General features: G+C 44.0%; 2 protein-coding genes and 1 long non-coding RNA gene across 7 annotated transcripts in view; 1 reads left to right on the top strand and 2 right to left on the bottom strand.

The window, feature by feature from the left end:
• The window catches only part of CARD19 (caspase recruitment domain family member 19), a 50,784-nt gene extending 39,176 nt beyond the window's left edge, over nucleotides 1-11,608 (bottom strand). The window contains exon 1 of one of the 3 annotated variants that reach the window (XM_077325560.1): nucleotides 11,460-11,608. In XM_077325560.1, coding sequence (XP_077181675.1) covers nucleotides 11,460-11,475 — 16 coding nt within the window. In that variant the 5' untranslated portion in view covers nucleotides 11,476-11,608. Of the gene's footprint in view, nucleotides 1-1,076; nucleotides 1,183-11,459 lie in introns of those variants that run through there. The other 2 variants (XM_077325561.1, XM_077325562.1) reach the window with 2 other exon arrangements.
• Nucleotides 650-23,879, top strand: part of LOC143831950 (uncharacterized) — a 39,753-nt gene continuing 16,523 nt past the window's right edge. The window contains exons 1-3 of one of the 3 annotated variants that reach the window (XR_013229023.1): nucleotides 650-1,181; nucleotides 10,535-10,567; nucleotides 15,068-15,884. This is a non-coding gene — a long non-coding RNA (uncharacterized LOC143831950). Of the gene's footprint in view, nucleotides 1,182-10,534; nucleotides 10,568-15,067; nucleotides 15,885-23,879 lie in introns of those variants that run through there. The other 2 variants (XR_013229024.1, XR_013229025.1) reach the window with 2 other exon arrangements.
• SUSD3 (sushi domain containing 3) overlaps nucleotides 16,282-23,879 on the bottom strand; it is a 54,409-nt gene continuing 46,811 nt past the window's right edge. The window contains exon 5 of the mRNA XM_077325558.1: nucleotides 16,282-16,954. Coding sequence (XP_077181673.1) covers nucleotides 16,738-16,954 — 217 coding nt within the window. The 3' untranslated portion in view covers nucleotides 16,282-16,737. The remainder of the gene's footprint in view (nucleotides 16,955-23,879) is intronic.

The raw sequence follows: 23,879 nt of genomic DNA, 5'->3' as shown, positions 1-23,879 counted from the left end.
CTGTTTTACCCAAGTTGCAAAGCTGGGAAGTTTTAAGGTCATCCTCCCTAGAAGAACCTGAGCTAGAAGACCAAATACAAGTGAATAAGAGCCTTTTGCAATGGTTAAAACAAGCTTTTATGCCTCAAAGCTTCTCCAAGTAATGTTTGCCCAGAATATTAGGCTGGCTGTGGCATCAGTGCTAGTCGTAGTGACTCACACACAGGCCGCTGCCTGACTCACTTGACATAATTTATTCCATCTTTATGCACTTCAGCACTTAAGGGAGCCCCATTCTTATTATTCATAGGCTCCCACAATCTATTATGCTTAACATTTCATCATTATTCAGCTGGATGAAATGCAAGACTAACTTCTGACACTGCACTACATTCATAAAGTGTATATTGCTAAGCCACTGAAGGTTTCAACGTCTCTGAAAGAAGAGAAGCCACCTTCAAAATGCTAAAGGCTCTATATCAAGCGGGGGGGGGGGGGTCATGGCCTGTTTACCAGAACAACAAAAGACACGTCCGTACTTTGCAGTACCCTCTGGCACTGGACCCGAAGGGCTTTGCACTAGTGAACTTGTCCCAAACCAAACGACCCCGCCTTTGCATGCAATCCTATGCTTGTAGGCTGCAATTCTAAGAACACTTTCCTCAAGAGAGTCTTGCTTCCACGTAGACGCCTTTGAATTGCTCCCCAAACTTTTAAAAACGTAGTAGGGTTTAGTTTTCGTCTACGTGCTCCCCGACGGATCCGCCTAGCACAGCCCTTTCATGGGTACTGAGTGGCGCCTGTTTCCGAGTAGACCTACACTGTGCATGCCTGAGATCCTGTACGTGTTTCCTTGGCGTAAACGCCTTGACAAGAAGGGAAATGCAAAACTCCGCTCCCATCCACGGCAGCCAGCCGAAGCCAAGCTCCCAGGTCTGGGACGCCTCACCGATGAAGGTGCTATTCCCCTCCCTCATGACATGCTACACTTTCCATTCCCAGCCGAGGCGGAGTCTTGCCGCTTGTGCGCCCCCTGCAGCCAACTCACTGTCCCTTCCCTCCGCTAGTCCTGAAGGGAGGGAGAGGGGCGTACTGACCTGGCATAATGGCGGCAGCAGGGAAGGAAACCCAGCCGGGCGGTGTTTGGAAACTGCCTGGCGCTTCATCTGCCCGGCCCGGCCCGCCCCTGCAAGCGCTGACGGGTAAGCCCCACTTCCTTGGCAGGGAGAAGGCGCGCCAGACGGCTCCGTGGCTCGGGTTACAGACAGACCGCGGGCGGAGTCGATAGCAGCAGCCGCCGCCGCCGCAGCTGAAGCTTTGTTAGCAGGAGGCAAAGCGCTCTCCCGGTCAGGTTTTCTGTCCGAGGACGGCTTTGGGATGCTTTCCTTCTCACTTGTCTAAAGAACGGGAAAGGAGCCCCAAACTTTATCCCGGTCCCCAGCAGGGAGAGTGGCAACCCTGAGGGCAGAGTTTTACAGGTTGCATAAAGGAACATACATGCAGAACCAGTCTAACTTGTCCCTGCTGTTAGCCCTAGGCTTTCTTTCCCAAAGCATCATGCTTTCTGTAGTATGTATCCAAAGTCCTATTTCTGAACTCCAGAGCTAGGACTGCCAACCTCCAGGTGTGGCATGGAGATATCCCAGAATTACAAATGGGCTCTGGATAAGGAAGATGAGTTCTTCTGGAGAAAAGGGCAATGTTAAAGGATGACCTCTATGGCACGATGCCCTTCTGAGAACATTACCCTCTCAGAGCCCCATCCTGCCTCTGCCTCTTAAAACAAAAAATGCCCCAACCCAGAGCTGGTTACCCTAACCCAGCTGAGGTTATTCCCTTCCCCAGACTCTGCCAAATCTCCAGGAATTTCCCAGCCTCAAACCAGCAACTCTATGGACCAGAGCTTCCTTTCAAAGATGCAGGATTTGCTGCTGTGAATAAGCAGGTGTTCACAATGAAAACTAAACAAACTTTCCTCCCCCCCCCAGCTTAAAAAAAATCAGGCTATAGCATAACATCAATCTTTTCCTACAATGTACTATTCCATTATTAAAGTCACTAGCCATTTTCCTTGCAGAGTTGTGAGGGCAATGAGATGCAACTTAAACCTTTCCACCTACAACTCTGTATCAGAAAGAGCTACAGGTTTACCTTTTAAAAAAATAGTAAAGTTAGTACACTGTTGCAGATCTACATCAGTTTCCAAACATCTAGTAATTTTACTCAGAATCAAGAAGGATGAAACTTACATCAGAGCTTCAAGTAATACTTTATAGAGCTAAGGACACAGTAAGAGCAATACATGGTGACTCGACTCTAAGATGCTGATAAGATTTTCTAGGCATGCTCATCTTTTAATATATTGCCTTGAATGATAAACAGATTCAAGTTCCATGGCATCTTAGAAACCAACAAGATTTTCAGGTATAAGCTGCTAAGAGTCAAAGCTCCTTTTATCAGATACAAGACTAAATGCTGAAAACACGCTTTGTTGATTGCTGGATAAAGGAATTCAGTGGGCCCGTGGCACCCAATTGCAGTTCTTAAACACCAAATCAAAATATTTAATTCCCCTTCCCATCATGATCTCCTTCTAGTCTGATGACTATATTTTGAAGATTTATTTAGGCTGCTGTTGTTCTATGCTGCTTCAATGGTAAACCACCCTGAGCCTGAGGGGAGGGCGGTGTATAAATATAACATAATAAAATAAATAATACATATTTATAGCTGTTTTTCATTAATGTTATGCTGTTTTAATGATGTTACTGTGTAATTTAAAGTTGTAAAGCACTGGCATGGTACAGTGTCAAAATACCAAGAAACTACTGATCTCTTAACTGTACTTTTTCACTCTGATATATGGAGGTCACAGCCAAATAAAACATGAGAGAGTTCACTTTAGATCTAGGTGCAGTCCTTCCCATACTGCCTGATAGTAAACCATTTTTTTACACTGTTGAGGGAAACTATACCCAAATAACTGACTGTTGTTGAAGGGATGAAGCCATTTCACAATCATGCTTTTCTTCTCACCTTTGAAAACCTGACAGTTGGTCTTTGTAACCTTTATTTTTGACCCCTGAAAGAAGCCCTTTGCAGCAGTGGTCCCCAACCTTTTTATCACTGGGGTCCATTCAACGCTTGACAATTTTACTGAGGCCTGGGGGGGGTAGTCTTTTGCCGCTGCCTTAGCCCCTGCTCCATTTGCTTTCCTGCTGGCGCCCCTGACTTCCTGCCACCTGCTGGGGGGTGCTGCCAGCAGCAGCTGCGCAGTGCCACGTCAAGGGGGAGCCCCAGCCATGGCAGCTGCTGGAGAGCACCAAAGGTGAGCCAGCGGCAGAGTGGCAGGGCAGCCCCCAAGGCAGCAGCTGGGAAGGAGGACGAGGAGAAGCCACGGACCAGTACCGGTCTCCGAACCGGGGGTTGGGGACCACTGCTTTGCAGCATCACAGAATATGTATAACTGTTTCTGCTAGGACAGGCTCATTTCTTCCATCATCCATGAGATGGACACCCAGACTCATTAACTGCCAAGCTGTATGCTGAGTCAAAGCCTTTTGAAAGATCACAGCAGAAACAAAATTGGTCCAGATAGATAGCTGGATATAAAATCTTTTGAACTGTCAGCTTATACCCCAGTCTAGTATTTTATGTATTTTAAAATACATACACCCACCTCCTGCTTCCATGGCTGCCCCAATGGTTTCAGTGGTGATACAAATACATTTATGCAGTGAAACATACAAGCTGATCAGCTGCCAACATTGAAATGAAAGGCCACCACAAGAAATGACTTGAACTGGGTATTGAAGTATCTCATATTGGTCTAATGGTGAGTCTTCGTCATTGGCTACTGCAGCCACTGTGTGCTGAGACTGAAATAATTTTAAAAGGACCATGGCCTATTATGCACGGCCGCTGAAACGGCAGCATGGAGAACGTGGAGGAGGAAGAAGCTAAGCAAACTGCTTACGCATGGGACAGAATGCAACGGCGGCAAAACCCAGAATATCCGATTATGCACGTGGCTACTCCGGAGCCACTTCTGGTTGTGCCCTGGTCCCGGGAAACTCCACTTTCTTCCGTATCTCGCTAGCACGGCTTTTTTGGTGGCATATGTTGACTCTGTGCCTGGTTGCCGCCTGCGGCGTGCATAATTGATGATTTTAGCTGCCGCTATTCCACCCCGAATGCGGACTTTCCACTCCGTGCATAATGGGCCCATGAGAGGATTTTTTCTTTATTGGGAAAACAGCCCCCCTCCTGAACTATGTAGGCCAAACAGGAATTAATTTAGCTAGAGCCCTTCACTGAAACTTATTTAATAGATACAGAAGTCTTATAAAGTTTCCACAACCTCTCTTCTGCTTTTCTTCTTCACTTTATTCCCATTATTTATTTATTTATTTATTTATTTATTTATTTATTTATTTATTTATTTATTTATCATACTTATATACCGCCCTCCCTAAGCAATGTTACACTTATTCGTCATCTTATATCCTTAGAGTGAAGTTGGCAAATCTTTGGAAACTCAAATCAGAGACTGGATTCTGGAGCTTTCTGCAAACCTGAAAAGAGTCCAAGGTTTGCATAAAAATGTGAAATATAGGGAGGGTTTTTTTTAAATCCAAATACGATCAAAGGAGCACCTGTAGTTTAAAGCAACAGATTCCCTCAATGGTTGTTGCTAGGCAACCACAGTATTCCTTTTAATCAGGCACATTTTTGGCCCAGAATTGGCTTAATTGCAGCCTCTATCTTTGAACAAAAATGGATTTTAGTCTCTGACTTTGTCATCACTAATTGTGACTTCTGCTGAGACTGCAGCAATATAGCTCTGAGTGACGGTTATGCATTCTGTGAGGAACATCTAACCACACATAGCTGAAAACCAGCCTTGCTCAGCCTTTTGACTGTGAAGACACACCTGAAAATTAATTCAAGCTTTGAGGCATACCAGAAGGGGAGACAGCTGGCCACCCTTCCCCCCAGATATTTCTCCCAGAAGTGATGTCACCCTGATGGATCCATTGCTTCATTAGCAAAATGAGACTAGAATAGGATACCTGGGATCATCAGTCCATGTGAAACCCATATAAGGAGCTTTCACTGTAAAGATTGGCTTTTTGGAATTTGCAGAAGGTCCCTGTCCACACCATCCAAGGGCCAGAGCTTACCAGGGTGAGTGACAGACCACAGCAGGTGCTAGGCCACAGAATGCCCCTATCCCCTCCACCCAAGGCCTGGAGCTCGTTAGGGGCCTTCTTTGATCTACTAGCTGGCCATGGGAACCACTAGGCTGCAGAAGGCCCCTCTGCCACCCCCCCCACCCTCCACCCGAGTTAAAAAACACACACCAAAAAGACAGGTTGGGAAATTCCTGAAGATTTGGGGGATGGACTCAGGGAGGGTGGGGTTTGAGGAGGGGAGGGTTCTCAGAAAAGTATAATACCACAGACTCCACTCTCCAAAGCAGCCATTTCTTCTAAGGGAATTAGGATCTCCAACCTCTTGGTAGAGGCTAGACATCGTTCAGAATTATAACTGCTCTCCAGATGACATAAATGAGTTCCCCTGGAGAAAATGCCTGATTTGGAGGGAAGACTATAGTAAGGTGACCAGAATTGAAGGGAGATAAGGTGGGACACACCGCCCCCCTCCTTCCAACTGGGCGGTGGTGGCGCCCCCCCTCCAACTGAGCGGTGGCTGCGAGTTTAAATAGCTTAAACACCCCCCCCCCAACGGTGTAGATTTTCGAAAGAAGAGCTGCGTTAGCTCAGGATCGCCTCCAGGTTTAGGCGCAGTCTATCTCTGCCCGTTAGCTGCGCGGATGGGGAGAGAAGGGTCCTGTGTCGCTCTTCTTCAGGAGCTGATGTCTGCTGAGCGCAGACGGAAGACGTCACCATGCCCAACCAAAAGGCAGCTGGCAGAAGGCCTTGGGGATGGGCGAGAGCTGACGAAAGCCCCTGGGGGGCTCCCACGGGCATGGGTGGTTGTGGGGCCGCCAGCAGGCTCTTCAGCTGAGGGGGAGGCCGGGCGACGTTGCTGCGGGCTTGGAGGCTGCACTTGCTGGCCTGTGCCGAGGCAGGTCTAAGCAAAGGAGGGCAAGGCTCACCGGCCGGGCTCACTTTGACTCCAAGATACCTATCTCCATCTGCTGGCCAGAATCCACTCCATTGTTTGCTTCCTACCTGCCACTTCTTCGCTGGGACCAGCCCCCTCCAGCCCTCCTGCTCTCTCACTCTCTCTCCCCAGGGAAGGGTGAGCACTCATCCTCTGGCCCCCTTTGCGAAGCCGGCACGCTGGATGGGAGGCCGAGATGCTTGTCCGCAGCTCCATGAGGCTCCAGTTACACTTGTCAGCTCAAGTGACTCCATCTGGAGCGGTGGGGAAGAGACCCTGGCCCCAAGTGTTGCCCCAGCATCCCTGGTTGCTTTTGCCGTCTGAGTGAATGAGCGAGTGAGCCGTGTCTGGGCGTAGCGGCCTGGCTGGGCACCCATGTGGCAGGCGTGGCACGGACGAGGAGCCAGGAATGCTGGTGATGATGTCATGGCGTGGGACAGCCTGCCTCTGCCGGGTGACGTGATGCCCCACCCTGCCCTGATTTCCCCGAGTCATTGGGCAGGTGTTCCCCCAGCAAGAGTGGGACTTTTGCCAGCACGTACAACTGCGGGGGTGGGAGACTCCGTGGCAGGACTACTGAGGACCCGGGCAGGACCCGGGACAATCTGTTCAGATGCATGTGTGTCCTGTGGGAGTCGGTACGGATGGGCACTTTAGACTATGGCATTATGCCTGCTGGTAGTTTACTCCCTCAAACCTCACCCTCAGATCTCCAGGGATTTCCCAACCTGGATCTGGCAACCAGAATGCTGGAACTGATCTGTTTATTTGAGTGATCTGTTGGAATTCCTGGACATCTCCAGGCCCTACCTAGCAGGTAGCAATCCTTGAAGGAGAGAAGGAAGCAGGGAAAGGGAAGATGATATGGGGCTTTCAGGAAAGGAAAAGAAGAAATAGTGGAGAAAGGGAAAATTAGATACCTCCTGCAATCCTTGGAGGTTACTACTTGTTCTACTTAAATTTGAAGGCATAATGTACAACTGTAATGTTATGAAAGGTGCCATTTCTGGGACCACTTCACCTAACTGTTTTCCTATGAGTTTTGTACCCTAACCTTGCTGGGGGGGGGTTGCTTTCTCCCATTATATTTTTTCCTTGTCATAGAACAAATATGATAAGAATTCTGGAGAGATTATGTGCCACTACATCAGCCTGTTGATTAACTACTACACTATTGTCACTTGGAGTACAACCTAGGATTGCAGCATAAAACACATTTTCTATATCAATAATCGGGGTTTTTTGGGGGGGTCATATTTCAAGCCATAAAGAGTTAAATCTGCAATCAAGTGAGACATTTGGACAGAATTTGATCCTTTTGTTTTATATTATTCCTATAAGCATTATCAGTTCTCTTTATTGTCCAGACAATTCTAATATTCTAATTCATGTCTATAAATAAAAGTTGGTGACAAACTTAATTTACTTTGTAGACGTAGCTGTGAATATAAATTTGGATTTATAAAATTAATTGCCACTTTTAGAAGTAATTAATTGTGCATTTTCTCATAACATAACTTATTTTTTCTCATCATTTAAGTGTTCAAAATTAAAATTGTACATTTTTAAATCATTTGCATACATAATTTATTATTAGCATGCACTATTTAGTTTAATGGTGCAATTACAAACACGGGCTCATCCATTTGTGTGAAATATGGAGATATGAGATATTTCTGACAGTTAAATATTTCAGCGTAAAATGTATTGACCTACCTAACAAAAACCAGCGTTACGTTTTGAAACACATACTTAAAAATGAACTTCACTGAAGACAATGATTATACCATTGGACCTTGACCAGAGAGACCTAGGTCAAGTCTGCACTTTGCTTTTTATCCTCTCCCAGCCCAAATAAACCCCTCCCATCTGCACTGTATTTGATTTCCATTGTGAGTTTGGGTCCTTTAAATTTTCCCTCTGCAACATCCATGATTGATCTGCAGTGACCCTGCCTTTCCCCCGCAAAATGAGAGGATATAAGTTGCTATATTTGAAGAACTGGCTTTTAAAGCCGCCAGTATAAGTGTAGATCTTCTGCGTTTGACCAGATTAACTTCCTCCAATGCTGAAATAGCAAAGCAGTCTTCCCCGATTGGCCAGGGCATCAGTTCAAAGACTTCCTGGTTGCAATACTTCCCTCCCAAGACTTATTTATACCCTGTTTTAAAGTGACTTTAAAGTGACCAGAAACTCACACTTCTCTCAGCAGAGATTTGCCTTGTTCTCTGTGAGGCTGCTGCCACCTCCCCCCCTTCAGGAAAAGATAGAAACAAGTAGCCTTGTCCTGCACTTGGCTCATCCCCTGGCTTGCTCTGGCTCTGAGTCAGAAATCAAGAAATAAAGTACTCTCCTTTAATGCCGGCTCCCCCTTGCTCGTTCAGGAAAAGAAACATAAACAAGCAGATTCCTGACCATCACTCCCCCTCCCCGCTCTTAGCTTCCCCAATCAAGTGTAGAACACTTTCTGTTTCAATTCAGGAGATAGGAAGGAGGAAGACCCAGGTTCAAATCGATGTGAATTCAGCAGGATCCACAATGGAAAAAACAGAGCCAGCCCTGGATTAAGATTCCTGCTTAGGCTATGAAGCTCAGTGCTAACACTGAATCGGCTACTGTTTCTTAGTCTAACCTACATCTCAACCTAATAATAATAAGTAAAAACAAGAAACCATCTCATTTATGGCACTTTCACATTGGAATTATTATCTGTCTGTAATTCTCAGTGCTGCAAATACAGACATATTCAAGTGGAAAGTAGAGCATCCACCCAGCAGTTTTCCTTGCACTTTGTATGCCTCAAAAGAACGGAGACCGGTACCGGTCTGTAGATTAGTCGGTACTGAGCCGCAGATCCTCCTCATCCTCCTCCCCGGCTGCTGCCTCAGGGGCTGCCCTGCCATTCTGCTGCTGTCTCACCAGTTATCTCCAGTGGCCGACATAGCTGGGGCTCCCCCTCAGTGTGGCACTGCGCAGCTGCTGCTGGCAGCGCCCCCCAGTGGGCGGTGGGAAGTCAGGGATGCCAGCGGGAAAGCAAGCAGAGCGGGAGCTCAGACAGCGGCAGCGACGTCCCTCGGCAAAAGATTCCCCCCCCCCCCCGGGCCTTAGTAAAATTGTCAAGTGTTGACCACTCCCCGGTGATAAAAAGGTTGGGGACCACTGAGCAAATTGCTGCTTTATGTTATGTAAATATAGAGGTGGGGGGATAAAACATAAATGTTTACAGCAATCGAATTAAGATCAAGTTATAAATTCACTTGACTAGCTGTGGCCAGTCAACTCAATCAAAGCTAAAATTCTTATTTATACATCTCTTCTCACATTGTGGAATGGATAACGTAATTCCTACTGGAACTAATAAGCAATTCAAGTGTTGAGTTGCCTTGGTGACCTCTATGGAAGAAAGCTATATTTTCTATGTGTAGAAGACTAAATCATTGCATCCACAGCATACCATGCCCAGTGTGTTGGGCATGCTAAAATTAAACTGTAGTCCTTGGAACACATTCCTGGAATTTCGCTCCATGTAACAAAATAAGATTTAATTCCAAGTAAACCTGCTTAGGGTTGCTCTCTTTGCATGTCAGCAGTTTTCATCAACTTAAAAAAAACTAAACAATATAAGGAGAATACAAGCTATATATGTTTATAAATTTAATCCAATAAAAGAATTTCTACTTAAAGCACTGAACTTGTTTGAATCTAACTTTTAGCCACACTCAATTTTTCCTTCTTTCTAATTAGATGACTCAAAATTTTGCCACTGGAACAGAAAATATTAATGAAGACCTTTCAAAGGCCTGAATAAAAGCCAAAATAAACATGCTAAATCAGGTTATGGGTGGTAGGACTAAACTGTAGCATGTAATAATAATTTTAAAAAAATTGTTGCCATATACTGTAACTTAGCTCCCATTAGGGATTTGGACCTGAGATTCCCATCTCCAAATCCAAAACCTTGGCAACTCCACCCAAATGGCCATGATATTCCCAAAGCATAAATTAATTTGACACTTCAATGATATAACAAGAACCACTTAATTTTGGAATCTACCCATTAATAACTGTTGTTTGATTTATATGGGGGTAAAATAAAGTCTTAACTTGTTTTAATCCTGGATTTTTGTTATATGCAAGACTTGAAATAAAAGCAAAAGCCAAAGCAGCCTTAACTAATCACAAGCTTTTCCTCCACAGTTTTCTTATCTTGGTTTCGCTGACTGTTTACCTATTGAGAAAACACTGCTTTGTATATGGGGAGTTGGTTAGAGTTTCCAGTCTATGGTGGCACTTTGATAAAAACATAAGTTACAGCCCAGGACACAGCTCTTGACAACAATAATCTTCTGTTGTGCTCACACAGCACAGGCACATAATGTTTGGGTGTTTTGTGTATCCCTCTTCACTAAATTCTTCTTTTTATTAGCAAAGCTGAAGAAAAACAGCCAGAAGATGATAGGTGAGAATTGGTTCTTTTGAGATATTATCCAGCAGTGTAACATAGTGACTGGGATGTGTATGGGGGACATGGGTGGTTAGTACAGGTGAATACTCTAGTCACCTTTTCCCTTGATTCTGTAGGCTGCTGAGTATCTGAGAAAGCTCTAAAATATAACCAAAGCCTAACAGTCAGAAGATTATGTGCACCAACTAGTGTTTAAAATTGATTAAAAAAAGCAAGTGGCTATGGCATCCTATGGAACTTTGCTCCAAAATGGGGACCGGGGACGAGGGTGCTGGCTAAAATCAGGTTGTCCCTAAACTGCCAATCTCTGAAACAACCCTCAATTTCCTATTGAAGGAGCTCTATTTTCCAAATTTCTTTGCTTGCTTATTTCCTTCACTTGATAGACGGTACTTATGTCAACAGGGCAATTTTTATTTCCCTTTGCTCGGGCCAACTTTGCTTATGTATGATTAGCAAAGCTGAAACTGTGACAGCAGAAACCTTTTTCAAAATAATGTTTGATTCCATGCAACTGCTTATGCATTAAACTATTACAGTGTCAGATTCATGATACATTCATAAGCAGATTTGCAGCCTTTTGCTCCATTGAAGTCAGTGGACTTGGAAGAGATTGCTGTGGATTCCACTGTCAGAAATACAGAGGTGGAAAGCTTTATACATAGAAATAAATCCCCAAAGAGGTTGAAATGAGATGATAAACCAGAAGTCTGGTCCCTGTTCATCACCTCCTTGTACGGACAGATTCTTTATAACAGACTGTAAACAAGAAGAGTGAATTAAAAAAAAACAGATCTAGAGAGTCTTTGAACATATCAATCAGCTATAGATTTTTAAAAGTTCCATCTCTTTTGGAATCTCATTGTACAAAACAATCTTTACTTACATTTTCTGAATAGCATTGTCCATGGGTGTGATGGGTTTTTTTTCCTGCTGGGGCTGAAACACAGACTCAAACAAGTTGGATCCTCCGAGCAGCTGTCAGAAACGGAAGTTCAGTGACGAGTTTGTGAAAAGTGAAACTAAAACCCACGAGTCCTGTAAGAGCCTGTGGCCAGCAGAGATAGTTATGCTCTGGGCAAAAAATAAATACATGGCTGGTTTGCAGACAATTTGCATGGGAGGGAGGGAAATCAGCTTTATCTACTTGCATTGGTTCTTCAATTCAAGCAGCATGGTTTCTGCTGTGTTTCACTGCTTCAAGAAAACAATCTTGTATACATTTTATAGAATTCTTATATCCTAATCTGATACTTAACTCCTCAGCATGTAAATGCTTAAAACGAGCACTCCGACTGGTGAGCCGGCCAGCACAGTATAACAAAAATTGAACTATGAGCAACAAATTAAGGTAGGTAGCTGTGCAGGTCTGATGCAGCAGAACAAAGTTTGAGTCTAGTGGCACCTTTATGACTGTTTTATTCTTGGAATCATAGAGTTGGGAGGGATCTCCTGTACAACCCCCTTCACAATGCAGGAAACTAAAACTACCTGCCCACCCACAGTGATCCCAATTCCATGCCCAGATATCCCCCCACCCAAAAATAAAACAGAATCCCTGGTCAGTCTGGCCTGTAAGACATTTGCCTCCCAACCCCAAAGTGGCGAATGGCATATCCTGGACATGCAAGGAAGGGCCACAAGAGCCAAGCACAGACACAATCCCTTCTGCCCAGACATTTACAATAGGCCTAAATTCATAGAATCAGCATTTCTGTGAGGTGACTATCTAGCCTCTGCTTAAAAACTTCCAAGGAAGCAGAATCCACCACCTCCCAAGGAAGCCTGTTCCACTGTTCCGCTGAGGAACTGCTCTGTCAGGAACTTGTTCCAGATGTGTAGTTGAAAATTCTTTCAAATTAATTTCTTCCCATTGGTTCAGGTCCTATACTCTGGGGCAGCAGAAAACAACTCCACTCTGTGACAGCCCTTCAAGTATTTGATGGGTATCATATCACCTCTCAGTCATCTTATTTCCAGGCTAAACAGAGACAATCCTTTCTGCCTACCCACTCACAATATGCCTAAGTTTTCAGAATCAGCATTTCTGTCAGATGGCTATCTAGCCTCTGCTTAAAAATTTCCAAAGAAGGAGAACCCATCACCTCCTAAGGAAGCCTGTTTCACTGAGGAACCACTCTGTCAGGAACTTCTTCTGGATGTTTAGCCAAAAATTCTTTTGAATTACTTTCATCCCTATGGGGCAATAGAAAACAACCCTGCTCCATCCTCTATGTCAGGGGTAGTCAAATCTGTGGTCCTCCAGATGTCCATGGACTACAATTCCCATGAGCCTGTGCCAGCATTTGCCATGGACATCTGGAGGACCATAGGTTGACTTCCCCTGCTCTATGTGACATATCTTCAAGTACATGAAGATAGCTATCATATAACCTCTTGTTTTCTCTGCAGGCTAAACAGACCAAGTTCCTTCAACCTTTCCTCATACAACTTAGCCTCCAAGCCCCTCACCATTTTCATTTCCCTCCTCTGGACACGCTCCAGTTTGTTTATATCTTTCTTCAATTCTGGAGTCCAAAACTGAACACAGTACTCTAAGTGAGGTATAACCAGAGCAGAGTTAAAAGGCACCATCACCTCATAAGATCTGGGCTTTTTTAAAATACAGTTCAAAATACCATCTGCCTTTTAAGCCACCAACTAATGTCCAGTGTATAGTCTATTAAGACCCCTCGATCCTTTTCACACATACTACTGCCAAGACAACTCTTGCCCATCCTATAATGATATTTGATTTTTCCTACCTAAATGCAGAACTTAACATTCATCACTATTGTAATTCAATTTAACCCAGTTTTCTAGCCTGCAAGATCATCCTGTATCCTGATTCTGTCTTCTGCTGTGTTTGATACCCCTCCCAGTTTAGCATCATCTGCAAATTTAACAAGCACCACCTCTATTCCTTCATCCAAATAATTTATGAATATGTTGAACAACATAGGGCCCTGGACAGATCCCTGAGGCACTCCATTCCTTATTCCTTTCCAAGATGACAAACCATTTACAAGCAGCCTTTGGGTGCGATCTGTCAACCAGGGCTCGATTCACCTAATAGGATCCATATCACATTTCACCAACTTGTCAACAAGAATATCATATGGAACCTTTATTGAAACTGAGATAAACTATGTCCACAGCAATCCTCTGATCCAGCAAGGTAGTCACTTTCTCAAAAAAAGAGATAAGGTTAGTCTGACAATATGAATGTGTGCATGTACACAAAAGCTTATACCTTGAACAAAACGTTGTTGGTCTTAAAAGTGCCACTGGACTCAAGCTTTACTCAGCAGTGATAAATGGCATCTGGACCAGTGGTCTGAAACGGATTGTCACAACTACTTTATGAAGAACTGCACCTGAGACACACACCCCCTTGCTGATAACTATGCTGCTAATCCATGTCTCCGTGATCTCACATGAATTGGATTCTTTAGCATTGACACTCAGCTAGCTCACATTACGTGGGAAAGCACTTTCCTGCAACTACTAGATAAGTGACCTAAACTCTATTATGAATGCAGGAACTACTTTGGTATTAGTGGAGCATGCAAAAAGACATCTAAACATTTACCTACCAGATCATAAAGCCAATAGAGAGCTCCCACAATAATTTATTGGTCTTGCAGTAGGCATTTAGAAATGAACTTAGCCTGAAGTGGGGGCCAGCTCTTGGAGCAGGGGAGAGAAAAGGATGACACTTGACAACCCTGATGGGAAGAGTTGGCTGCAACTTTAGTGATTACAGGTTCCTCGGGTCTTGGCAGGCATAGGCCTGGGACAATGGGTGTGGTTGCCAGCCCAGCTACTGTCCACACCTTAACCAATCCACCAGTTGGGGTATCCAAGGGCAGGGGTCTGTTATTAGGAGTGAAAATGGCATAAATTGCAGTACTTAGCCATCAACATCCTCCTGAGGACTTGGCCAATATTTCAGCCCCGAGGCTGTTCTGCACCCTGCCTCCACACAGCCCTTAAAGGCTTTTCCCTTTTGGGCATAAAAGGAGCCCATCCTATACAACCTGCACTAAGTTCCCCAGCCAATATCTACACGGATTTGCCTGCTGGCAAACATCAGAAGAGGATAATTAATTGAACCTGTTTTCTCACCTGTTTTCTTAACATCTCAACGGCTTTTGTCGTTTCTATACTTTTTCCCCACCCTGAGAGATATATCATTTTTATATGAGCAATAAAGAACACTCCAAGGGGCATAATTATTATAAAGCAAGAACATTTTCAGGGAGAACAGAATTACACAAAACATTCAGAGTGCAAATTCTATATATAGTTATCTTCAGTGTAGGGTCCCAGTTTCCAGATTGCTTAAATAAATCACAGTATTCTAATAAAGTTGATTCAGTAAACCCACCTGCCTTTCTTATTGCTTGCCTAGACTGTGAACGTTCTTCCTATTATAGCTTCTCACTTAGATGTTCTCCATCTGTTCAACTAATTGAATTATTTTTACTTTAGATTTTACATCTGCAGTGACAAATCTGGATAACAAACTCCACCAGCCACTTTTTGGGCAGTCTCATTTTTGTCTCACTTGCCATGTTGTGACCTGTTTATCCATCACTTCAGCTTCTTGTTATATTATTCTTGCTTTCTTGCTCAGCAAAACTTAAACAAACCAACTACTACTGCCCTGTGCCTGCATCTCCATGGGCTCCAGAGACTTCTCTATCCTATTGCCACTACTCTGTTGTCAGTCGGCTTTTACCTTTTTTCTTTTGAATGGAGAACATCTAGTGGCTCTAAGTGCTTGTTGTGAGCTGGGTGGTTCTTGCTTGAGATCCCACTTACCATGCAGCCTTGGACGTGCTGCAGTCATTCATGGTGAGAAGCCTCCAGCCTGCAAGGTGAAGGCAACAATGCTGATCTGAATTACAGGATGTTGCCGGCATTAATGGGGATATGGAATGGTACGATCTCGCCTGATCACATCAGATCTCAGAAGGGTCCGTACTTGGAAGGGAGCCCACCACGAAAGACGCTGCAGAGGAAGGCAATGGCAAACTACTTCTGCTTCTCACTTGCCTTGAAAGCCCTCTGCTGGGGTCTCCGTAAGTCGGTTATAACTTGACAGCACTTCACACACATCAGCATTCCACACACCAGCCTTATTGGACCAATGTATTTGGTGCCTTGAATGCAAGTAATCTCTATCTAGATGCTGTGTTTTATTAATACTGGAAGCTCTTGGAGCACACTGCATCATGCCCATACCTTGTACAACCCACTGTGACTGCTAAAGATGTGACTGCAATAAATTAATACAGGTAACAAACTTCAGACTTATGCTGTTAATTATTTAGTGGTGGGTTTCTCAAAGGCAATGTCCTGAGATAACTCTTATAAGCAGTACATGAAATTCCTGGCTGTTTCAGCAACGTTCCTTATAAAAGCTAATACCGCACGTCCGTATTATATATCTTCTATGTCATGTTGCCATATCCCAGGTCCAAGACTATGCCTTAGCAGCTACTGCATTAGTGCTCTGAAAGTAGTAAGCATAATTTCCAAGTCAGAATCTGGAAACTCTCATTTTCCCAAGACAAATCCTTAGATTAATATCAGGTCTATCAAGCTCAGCTGAAGATTTGCATTGCAGACTCAAGCCCTGTGCACATTTTAATAAACAGTCCACATTCATTCAAACTCATTAACATATATATATATATATATATTGCTTAATTTAAAAAACTTTATTTTTTATTGTTATTCCATCATAGTATTGTGCAAAAATACATTTTTTATTCTTTCTGGTTGACTTATAAAAAGAGAAGATAAATAAATTTGCAGACCTGTGCATTTGTACTTCTTGCCAGTGATTTCATCTGGTGCAAAAAATATAAACTCTTTCACGCAAAGGAGGGTATCATTGTTTTCTTCATATGGTCACTTTTGAAAGCAAATGGCAGAAATGGCTACTTGCTGTTAAATATCAGTATGCACTGTTTTATTTAAATCACACCAAAATGCAATCATTTTCATTTATATATTCTGACATTAACTGGGGTAGATACATAGACATGATTCAGTCATTTATTTCGATGCACTTTTTAAGGCACATTCAGCAGGCATTTGGATTACCATTTGGCTTTGGTCCAGCAAATCATTAATTGCATTTCTGAGGTTGCTTATCCAGGGAAATTAGTATCTGAGGTCCCAACCACATCCTTTTCAGTCCCGTAAACCTCAACAACATGTATCGTACTGATGGTATGTATAGCAACATTGTTTCCTGGTACTAACTGTTTACTAATGACACTGCTGGTTCTGGTTAATTTGCTGTGATAATCATTATCTCTACTACAGCCACTCTCAGCGATATCTCCAGACCATTCTTCATGAAAGCTATAAAACAAAACAAAAAAACAAAAAGAGTTTTTATTAATTTAGAGAAACCATACCCCTTGATTTGCTTTTGCAATCGGCAATAAAGCAGTTCACAATAAACATCATGGCAGTAAAAGCTGTCAAAATAATAATATGCAATATCATTGCTTTTACTTGTATATCACATTGATTTAGTATCAAACAGTGTTCTAAGTGTTATTGAAGAGACAGGAGATACAAGGACCATAGTAAAAGAAAACATACTTAGATTAATTGTAGGTCTGTAGGAGTACTAAAAACAGTCAAATTTTTATCATGCCTTTCCTCCAAGGAGCTCAGGGGGCATAGATGGATCCCCCATCTCCATTTTATCTTCACAACAACCTTGTGAGGAAGAGATAATGACTAATCAAAGGCTTCCTGGTGGTGAGAACTTGACTCTTCCCAGTATTGGAATACTGACCTAACTCCTATACCACATTCACTTTCTAGAGGCACTGAACCAGGCCATACTGAACTGTCCTAGAAAAAATTCCACATTAATAGTAAGGTAGCAATTCATCTTATATTTTAAAAGCGCAGTTGGCTAATCTTTTAATTCCTAAATCCAGTGATTAGATTAGAGCTTGTGATGAGCAAGACAGGTCTACAATCAGGGACATCGCTCCCCCCCTAGGAGTTGGAGTGTACGCTACTCCCCTATCCTTTCCTCTTCACCTCTTTAATAATTGGGGGAGGGATGGGATTTTTAGCCGTCATGTTAGTAGATTGATGTTTTAATGGGAATTTTAATGGGATTAGTTGTTGTGACCCACCTCGAGCCTGTCGGGAGAGGCGGGAAATAAATAAATAAATAATATTAATATTAATATTAACATTAACATTAACATTAACATTAACAATAACAATAACAATAACAATAACAATAACAATAACAATAACAATAACAATAACAATAACAATAACAATAACAATAACAATAATAATACAAACCTGAAAAGTGCCCCAGGTTTGGGGGGAGAGGGGGAAGTGAAATTAAAAAAAAACATTGGTTGGGTTAAAAACGTGAAAATGATAAAATGAGCACCTGTAGCTTTAGGCAACCCACATCTTAAATGGCTGTTTCTAGGCAATCACAGTATTCCAGTCTTGGCTCTGTCAGTAACAGTCATGGGGATGGGCAGGGCCCTTTCCAGGCCTATTTTGGCCTTTGAAAGAGGACACTGAGGCCAGGTCTGATTAGGGTTGCCAGATCCATGTGGAGATTTTGTGGTGGAGTCTGAGGAGGGCAGGGCTTTGGGAGCAGAGAGGCCTCAGCTGGATATAAAGTCACTGAAACTGCCCTCCAAATAAGCTATTTGCTGTAGGCCAGCCTTTTTCCATCTTTTGTCTGTGGAGGAGCCCCTGAAATAAATTTTCTGGCTTCTAGGACCTCCAGAAATGAGGTCACACCTCCCAGCCATGCCCTTTGAAGTGACAGTCTCCCAGAAGTGATACCACCCCCCCCCCCGCATCCTTCACCCTCTTTCCACTCCCTCCCCCTGCCTTTAACACTGCTATCATGGCTACGTCTCTTGTAGGCTGGAAAGAAAGGCAGAAGCTAAGATAGTCTGAAACCCCACATAACACATCACACCAATTCTCCCCTTTTATTTTTACACCCATAGCCTACCCACCAAGTTCTCTGGGCAGTGGCAGCCAGTTCCTTAGCTTGTGGCCAAGTCTATTAAGGTAGGAGGGGAAAGGCCACAGACCCCTGGTTGGGAATCTCTGCTCTAGGCCAACAGATCTCTATCATCTTGAGATAAGTTGTAGTTTTAAGAGATCTTCAGGTCCTATGCAGGTTGGCAAACCTAGGCTGGAAGCAACCTACCAAACCAGATGCCACCTGACTTGCATGACTCAGTTAAGCCCAGTGGCTTGCAACAACAGCCACCTTATGAAAGCCAGTGTGGTAGACTATACACTGTACATGACTCAGTGACTAAAAAGGGAAATGGGATTTTGGGTTGTATCAAAAGAAATATAGTGTCCAGATTGTGCAAGGTGATGGTGCTGCTTTACTCTGATTTGGTTAGACCTCACTTACAGTGTTCCATTTTGGACTCCACAATTGAAGAAGGATGTAGACAAACTGGAGCATGTCCAGAGGAGGGCAACAAAAATGGTGAGGGCTTTGGAGACCAAGACGTAAGAAGAAAGGTTGAGGGAGTTTGGTCTGTTTAGTCTGGAGAGAAGATGACTAAGAGGTTATATCAGTGGTCCCCAACCTGCGGGCCATGGCGCCGGGCCGCGGCTCCCTCTCCCCGCCCCCCCACAGTAAAAAACTTCCCGGGCCGCAAGCTTGCGGCCCGGGAAGCTTCTTACTGCGGGAGGGGGGGAGAGGGAATCAGGGCCGGGCCGTGCGGGCGTGGCCCGTTGCGCGGGCGTGGCACGTGCGGGCACGGCCCAATGCGCGGGCGTGGCCCGCGGGCGCGGCACGATGCCCTGCCGGTCCCCAGCCTCAGAAAGGTTGGGGACCACTGGGTTATATGATAGCCATCTTCAAGTACTTGAAGGGCTGCCTCATAGAGGATGGAGTGGTTGTTTTCTCTTGCCCCATTGGGTAGGACAGAACCAATGGGATGAAATTAATTCAAAAGAATTTTCAGCTAAACATCCAGAAGTTGTTTCTGACAGAGCAGTTCCTCAGGCTTCCTTGGGAGGTGGTGACTTCTCCTTCCTTGGATGTTTTTAAGCAGAGGCTAGATAGCCATCTGACAGAAATGCTGATTCTGTGAATTTAGACATATTGTAAGTGGCTGGGCAGAAGGGAATGTGTCCGTGCTTGGCTCTTGTAGCCCTTTCTAACCATGCCCAGGGAAATGTCAATCACCACTCTGGGTTCAGACTTGCCAGTGATTCCAGGTTATTTGCAGGGGCATCATCTGGGCATGGAATTGAGGTCACTGTGGGTGGGCAGGTAGTTGTGAGTTTCCTGCATTCTGCAAGGGGTTGGACTAGATGACCCTGGAGGACCCTTCCTGCTCCATGATTCTATAAAAAGGAGAGAGGCTAAGGGGGCTTTCAGAAAAGGGAAAGAGGAAGTAGTGGGGGAAGGGAAAATCAGATGTCTCTTGAATCTTCCAGGGGGCAAGCCATTCGTGATCTATAAAATGTGCTTATATATTGAATTCCTATATAAACAAAGAAAGAATAGTCACTGACATTTCATGGAGTATCTGGTGGTTTGATGAATGAGATATTCTAATGTTATCCATGGACATTTGCCTACAGTTGATTTAGGCTTAAGCATAATTGATTTTATTTGTTTTGAGATTTATATTCCACCCTGTCTTCAAAAACTCAGGGTGAATTTTCAGAAGTGTATTGCAGCCAGATTTGGCTTGGGACCATGCTGCCAAAGAGAAGGATTGTCTCTCACTTCTCCCACTCCACCATTTTCCTGAGAAGAAATTATCCCAGTTGGTGGGCTCCCTTTGACCAGTTCTAAACTGGATCCTTCTTGAACCCTGACACAACGCCTGCCAAATGTGGCTTGTAGTTCATCTGTGAGATGTTGCCTTTGGCTTCTCAAACCGAATAGCTTGGAATGAGTTTATCAACGCAGTGGAGCATTTCTTCATTAAAAATTAGCCATCAGACAGTCAGAGAAAGAGCTCTTGAGAAAGCTTCCAAAAGGTATGCATTTTAATGCTAATCATAGAATAGATAATGAGGCAGCTGTAAGACAACAGAGAACAAAATACAGCAGCCTTAAAATTTCACTGAAATTAACATACAGCAGTAAAATTAAAACCAGCCTTAGCAGTAGAACACTCAAACTGGACCTGTATAATAATAAAAAACAGAAGAATACAAAAATAAAAAAATCAGCCAAAGTTTAGGAAAGAAAGATACATTTTTCAAACTGAGTAGAAAATGTGCCAAGCAAATCTCTATAGGGAAAGAAGCTGAGAAACAGGGCACCAACATATAGGCCAGCCACTTAACTTTTGCATCTAGAGCAGACTTTCTCAACTCTCTTACCACTGAGGAACCCTTGAACCATTATTCAGGCTTCAAGAAACCCCAGAAGTGGTGCAATCCTGAAGAATATGGTTGGGAAGCAGAGCTGTGGACACATCCACTCAGGGCTGCTCCCCTTCTCACCCCCTTGAGGTCCATCTTGGCCATTTTGGAAGGCAGAGGCAGACTGACCATGTGTTATATCACCCAATATTTATATTTAACTCCCACCATTTAGAAAACCTTTCAGTGGCTGTTAAGAAACCCCAGGGTTTCACAAAACTGTGGTTGAGAAAGCCTGATCTGGAGAATAGAGTAGGGTCTCTCCAGAATTCAGGGGAGCCTTATATAGAATCAAGCCAACAGTTCATAAGTACCTGTCCCCAGGGTTGCCAAGAGCCACCATGGGCCCCCAGACAAAGATTCCACCTGCCCCCCATATGACCCTGATCAAAACCAAATATCATAGTAAAATGAATCACCTGGCTGGCTGTTACCATGTACCTGTCCACCTGTCTGTCCATTTGTGGTAGGCATAACTCAGAAAATAAAATTGGGAATCTCAAATTGGCCACCAGTTTCAGGATAGTCTGGGTGTTGCAGGGCCCAAAACAAAACAAATTAGAATATCCTGGCCGATGTTATGTGCAGACCCACCCACCCCATGCTATTTGCAATGGAAGCTAAGCTTTCTTAGGGTTAAAGTGTCACATTAGGATCTCAGGAAGCCAGATTCAAATCCCTGCTCTGCCATGGAAGCTTGCTGGGTGACACTGGGCCCATCCCACACTCCATCTAACCTACTTCACAAGGTTGTTGTGAAGATAAAACAGAGATGAGAACAGATGATGAAATTTTTTAAATCTATGCTGTGAATACATGACAACTGTTTCAGAAGCCCCCCAGCTTACTTGGGGCACTTAAATTTGTCTGTCCCCCTCATCAGCATCCCTTTTTGTCAAAGGTCTTTAAATGTAATAACAGGCTCTTTGAATGGTGTTTGTGGAATTTGCTTCCTCCTCCCATTGCATACCATGCTCAGAGCGAAGGCTCCTTAATTTGCTGTTGTTGTTGTTATGTGCGAAGTCATGTCCGACCCATCGCGACCCCATGGACAATGATCCTCCAGGCCTTCCTGTCCTCTACCATTCCCCGGAGTCCATTTAAGTTTGCACCTACTGCTTCAGTGACTCCATCCAGCCACCTCATTCTCTGTCGTCCCCTTCTTCTTTTGCCCTCGATCGCTCCCAGCATTAGGCTCTTCTCCAGGGAGTCCTTCCTTCTCATGAGGTGGCCAAAGTATTTGAGTTTCATCTTCAGGATCTGGCCTTCTAAAGAGCAGTCAGGGTTGATCTCCTCTAGGACTGACCGGTTTGTTCGCCTTGCAGTCCAAGGGACTCGCAAGAGTCTTCTCCAGCACCAGAGTTCAAAAGCCTCAATTCTTTGATGCTCGGCCTTCCTTATGGTCCAACTTTCACAGCCATACATTGCAACTGGGAATACCATAGCCTTGACTAAACGCACTTTTGTTGGCAGGGTGATGTCTCTGCTTTTTAGGATGCTGTCTAGATTTGCCATAGCTTTCCTCCCCAGGAGCAAGCGTCTTTTAATTTCTTTGCTGCAGTCCCCATCTGCAGTGATCTTGGAGCCCAGGAAAATAAAATCTGTCACTATCTCCATTTCTTCCCCATCTATTTGCCAGGAATTGAGAGGGCCGGATGCCATGATCTTTGTTTTCTTGATGTTGAGTTTCAAGCCAACTTTTGCACTCTCCTCCTTCACCCGCATCAACAGGCTCTTTAGTTCCTCTTCACTTTCTGCCATTAGAGTCGTATCATCTGCGTATCTGAGGTTGTTGATATTTCTCCCTGCAATCTTGATCCCAATTTGTGACTCCTCTAATCCCGCATTTCTCATGATGTGCTCTGCATACCAGGTTTGCACCTACTGCAAAGGCAAGGCGACAGTATACAGCCTTGCCGAACTCCTTTCTCAATTTTGAACCAGTCAGTGATCCCATGTTCAGTTCTCACTGTTGCTTCTTGACCTGCATATAAATTTCTCAAGAGACAAATAAGATGCTCTGGTATTCCCATCTCTTTAAGAACTTGCCACAATTTGTTGTGCTCCACACAATCAAAGGCTTTAGCATAGTCAATGAAGCAGAAGTAGACGTTCTTCTGGTACTCCCTAGCTTTCTCCATGATCCACCGTATGTTGGCAATTTGATCTTTAGTTCCTCTGCCTCTTCGAAATCCTGCCTGTACTTCTGGAAGTTCTCGGTCCACATATTGCTGGAGCCTAGCTTGTAGGATTTTGAGCATAACTTTGCTAGCATGAGAAATTAGTGCAATGGTGCGGTAGTTTGAACATTCTTTGGCATTGCCCTTCTTTGGGATTGGAATGTAAACTGACCTTTTCCAATCCTGTGGCCATTGTTGAGTTTTCCAAATTTGCTGGCATATTGAGTGTAGCACTTTTACTGCATCATCCTTTAAGATTTTGAATAGTTCAACTGGAATGCTGTCACCACCACTAGCTTTACTATTGCTCAGACTTCCTAAGGCCCATTTGACTTCACATTCCAGGATGTCTGGCTCCAGGTCAGTAACTACCCCACTGTGGTCATCAGGGATGTTAAGCTCGCTCTTGTATAGTTGTTCTGTATAATTTTGCCACCTTTGTTTAATCTCTTCTGCTTCTGTGAGGTCCCTACCATTTTGGTCCCTTATCATACCCAACTTTGCATGAAACGTTCTCTTCATATCTCCAATTTTCTTGAAAAGATCTCTGGTCCTCCCGATTCTATTGTTTTCTTCTATTTGTTTGCACTGTTCATTTAAGAAGGCATTCTTATCTCTTCTAGCTTTTCTCTGGAATTCTGCATTCAATTGGGTGTATCTTTCTCTTTCTCCCTTGCCTTTCACTTCCCTTC

The sequence above is a fragment of the Paroedura picta genome, chromosome 3 (genome assembly GCF_049243985.1).
Source record: "Paroedura picta isolate Pp20150507F chromosome 3, Ppicta_v3.0, whole genome shotgun sequence".
Classification (NCBI taxonomy): Eukaryota; Metazoa; Chordata; class Lepidosauria; order Squamata; family Gekkonidae; genus Paroedura; species Paroedura picta.
This window is presented reverse-complemented; position numbering and strand designations above follow the sequence as displayed.